The sequence below is a fragment of the Lottia gigantea genome, assembly GCF_000327385.1.
Source record: "Lottia gigantea unplaced genomic scaffold LOTGIsca_93, whole genome shotgun sequence".
Classification (NCBI taxonomy): Eukaryota; Metazoa; Mollusca; class Gastropoda; family Lottiidae; genus Lottia; species Lottia gigantea.
In genome coordinates, this window is record NW_008711042.1 from 1,057,391 (window position 1) to 1,061,432 (window position 4,042).

At 33.7% G+C, this 4,042-nt stretch overlaps 1 protein-coding gene across 1 annotated transcript; it reads left to right on the forward strand.

The window, feature by feature from the left end:
* Nucleotides 1-2,842: 2,842 nt before the first annotated feature.
* Nucleotides 2,843-3,232, forward strand: LOTGIDRAFT_134810 (hypothetical protein; the record flags this gene model as incomplete). Its single annotated transcript, XM_009068764.1, has 1 exon — nucleotides 2,843-3,232. One exon carries the CDS (start codon nucleotides 2,843-2,845, stop codon nucleotides 3,230-3,232), a length of 390 nt encoding a protein of 129 aa, XP_009067012.1.
* Nucleotides 3,233-4,042: the final 810 nt, after the last annotated feature.

Sequence of the window (4,042 nt, forward strand, 5' to 3'; positions counted from 1 at the left end):
GAGATCAAAGGCTTATAAACATTTATTCATATCACCTTGCTAGATAGTTCTTACTCAATAAACAGAGATCATAGGTTTATAAACATTTATTCATATCACCTTGCTAGATAGTTCTTACTCAATAAACAGAGATCAAAGGTTTTAAACATTTATTCTGTAATTGTGATATCATCAATAATTCGCCTTTATTCAATAGTATAATATAATACACCAACCCACAACTATTTTGTCCTGTAAATGTTGTATAGTTTACCTTGCCAGGCAACTACAGGATGTAGAATATAATATAAGAAAATGCATCAACGACCACAACTTAAATATTCACAATGATTCTACTACACATTATTCTACTATTTTCTGTTATTAATGTTTCATGTCATGACCTGTCAACAACTCCTAAAGTATCGGATAAATCATCACTACAACCATGTTCACGGACAGATACAACAGATGATATTCAAGATTTAAAAGTTCAGATTTCTCAACAAAATACAAGATTCGCGCAACAAAATACCAACATAGCAGACCAAAATACCAAATTAGCAGAACAAAATACCAAATTTGCGGACCAAAATACTAAACTTGCGGAACAAGACATCGAAATATTGGAACAGAATATCAAAATTAAAAATTTGGAGATGAAAATTGAGGAACTAAAAAAGGCAGACGGCCGTGAAAATCAACCACCATCAAGAAATAGTAAGTTATAAAGATTATTAGTAAAGTTGTTATAGAGTTTACTACAGTTATTATGGAGTTTATTAGTAAAGTTGTTATAGAGTTTACTAGTAAAGTTTTGATAGAGATTACTAGTAAAATTGTTATAGAGCTTATTAGTAAAGTTGTTATAGTGTTTACTAGTAAAAATGAATTCGGAATTTTCTGGATGGGGTGAGGTGGACGACCCTTTTCTTGCTATGAGGTAACTTTATAATTCTTAATAGGTATTTATTTATATCTTCTAGATTCAACTTCTAAAGAAACTGGTAGTATATTTACTAGATGGGGACGTACAGATTGTCCCAGAAATGTTTCTCAGTTAGTATATTCAGGTAAGGTTTTTGTGTTTTATACAGTAGACTGAATTATTTATATGATAATATTGTTTTCTGTAGAATCGTTAGCTAGAACATAGAAATAATTTTAACTAAAGTAATAACAGACTTCTATACTGTAATTTAAAAAATACACTAGAGCCACACGTGGCACAGAGTGGGACTTTGCTACTGTGGCAAATTGCAAGAGACCCTGAACCTAGGTAAATTAGGTCACGTGCCAGAACTGCAAATAGCCAAAGTCAACGACCTCTGACCTTGTAAAGGGGAATGTCAACAAAGGTTAAGCCAAGGTCACGAGATATATGTCATCAAATTTTCAAAATGTATACGGCTATTAAACCGGAAGCTTTCATTTGACTTCAATTATGAAGGTATCAATCTATAGCCAAGGTCAATGACCTTCGATCTTAAAATGTCAATGTCAAAAATTGAAAATGTTGAAATTCCAAAACCTGTTCCTCCTTTTGAACTGTTAGGATAAAACAATTGAGCTTTTTGCACAAACTGGCTAAATAAATGAAGTAATTGTGTACAAAGTCCCTTTTTGAACAAATGTATTCTTTGCGAGCGATGCCCCTGGTCAAAAATGTCAATAATGAGTAATTTAACCCGGATGTGCCCTGCCCACCTCATTTATTTGACATAAGTTAATTGATATTCTAAATGTTATGTTGTGTTCCAAATTTAAAGCTTCTACATCATACGGGTCAAAAGATATCGGTCAACAAGGGTCAACAAAGGTCAAAATCGAAAAATGAAAATATGGAAATTTTAAAACCCGTTCCTTTTTTGGAACTATAAAGCTGAAACAATTGAGCTGCTAACACAAACTAGCCAAAAGGATGAAGTAATTGTGCGCAAAGTCCCTTTTTGAACAAATGTATCCTTTACATGTTATGCCCCTGCCCCTAAATGTATACAATTAGTATTTTAAACCGGATATGCCACGCCCACCTCAATTTTTTGGTCATAAGTTAATTCATATCAAAATGTCTAGTTTTGATCCAAATTTCAAGGTTCTAAATCAAATAGGTCAAATAGATATACATACACCAAGCTCAAAGAGACAGAAATATTGTAAAAAAACACGAAAATTTGAAAAAATCAAGAATTTCAATTTTGCTTTTAAAAAAACGATTGTTATATATCACTGGAAAAAGCATGAAATGCACATTAAGAATCGCCAAAAACTAAACCTTCTAGGTTAATTAGGTCCAAAGTTTTGAATTTGGCTGTTTTCGGACATCCATAAAACCGGAAGTAGAGGTCAAATATGAAAGTATCAGCTGATAGCCCAGGTTAATGGCTCATGGGAAATGAGCCTTCAAACTTTTCAAAATTTCAACCGGAAATTGCAGAAAAGCAAAAGCGAAAATGAAAAATTGGGCTTCTTATTTATTTTTCATTTGTTCTTTCAATTGATACCAAAATTATCTAACTCGGATAAGCCGTTATCTCGGAATAGATTTTGACGCATTTCAGGATAATCAAAATTGCGGCCAAAGTATCACTTCCGGAATGGATTTTATTTTAAAATCGGCTGTAGAATAACAATGAGTTAAAAACCAGACGTATAATACGACGTATACAATACCCTGTTTCAGTGTTCTTTTAACAGATTCATAACGTCCCCATAACGTATTGACTTAGGGCAGAGTATTCGACAAATTTGCTGAATGTATGCACTTGCTAATCTGTGTAACTTATATCTAGGTATAACTGGCGGATCACATTATACACATACTGGAGGAGCAGCAGAATATATTTGTCTACCACCTGATCCAATGTGGAACATTAATAAACATTATAATGGTCCTTATTGGGGATATATGTACGGTGCAGAATATGAGGATGCTACGAAGCCATTACATCATTATGAAGTACCATGTGCCGTATGTCGATCTAGCCAGTTTTCTACAGTATTAATGATACCAGCTAGATCAGAATGTTATCAAGGCTGGCAGAAAGCATACCATGGAGAGTTAGTCAGTGGGTATTATAAGCATAATGCAGCGTCTCAATATATTTGTTTAGATGATAACCCACAAACTAACGGCACAAATGCTATTAAATATGGTAAACTAACATTTCCAGTGAGAGCGCAGTGTGGATCACTACCATGTCCTCCTTATGAACATAACACTCTTCTCACCTGTGTTGTCTGTTTGAAATAGATATACAGTGAATATTATGGAAGCCGGCTGCGGCCATATCTACCCTCGCTTTCTCGTCTTTTTCCTCGCTCTGTCGTCTCTCGACTTCTCGCCGCAGCCAGCTTCCATAGAATACAATGTCTTTTGTCGTCCCCTTGTCAGTCCGTCGGTCCGTTCCTCCACAATAGGCTTGTATGTTATTCTACAAGTAGGAGTTTTTCTAAAACATAATGGGTATCACACTAAGTGTTTGTTGACTTCACTAATTACGAAGGACCTTATATGAAAAAGCATATTTTGCAATTAATGACCTCATCAAACAGTTAGTTTGGTTGAATTGTAGGACAGGAACCGCATCTGGTTGAAAATTGGAATGGTGCAATTTATTGATATTAGTGTCTCCGATACACTTCGAAAATGAGAAAATCTTTACAATCGCTTTAAGTTTATGCGATTTGGCCTTTACATGCATGTTGCAGACATTCGATTCAACTATGGCGAACTTTGTGATGTCGTGTGAAACAATTTTGATAAGAGTTTGATAACATTTTGATGAAACTTTAATTTTTTGACTTTTTCTAGCCTTTGACTGTGTACTTGGGGGAACTTTAATTTAATACAATCTTATTCACAAGTTGACGTTCCTCTACTTTATATTGTAATTATAGAATTCTTCTTGCTTCTTATGATGAATTGATGTTAAAATATATGCTTAATTGTTTGTTACTGTATTTGATATTGTAACACTATCCTATATAACCTATATTATTATATAATCACTCTATAACAATATAACATTAGTAAAGAAAAACAAATCATTGTGATTTGGTG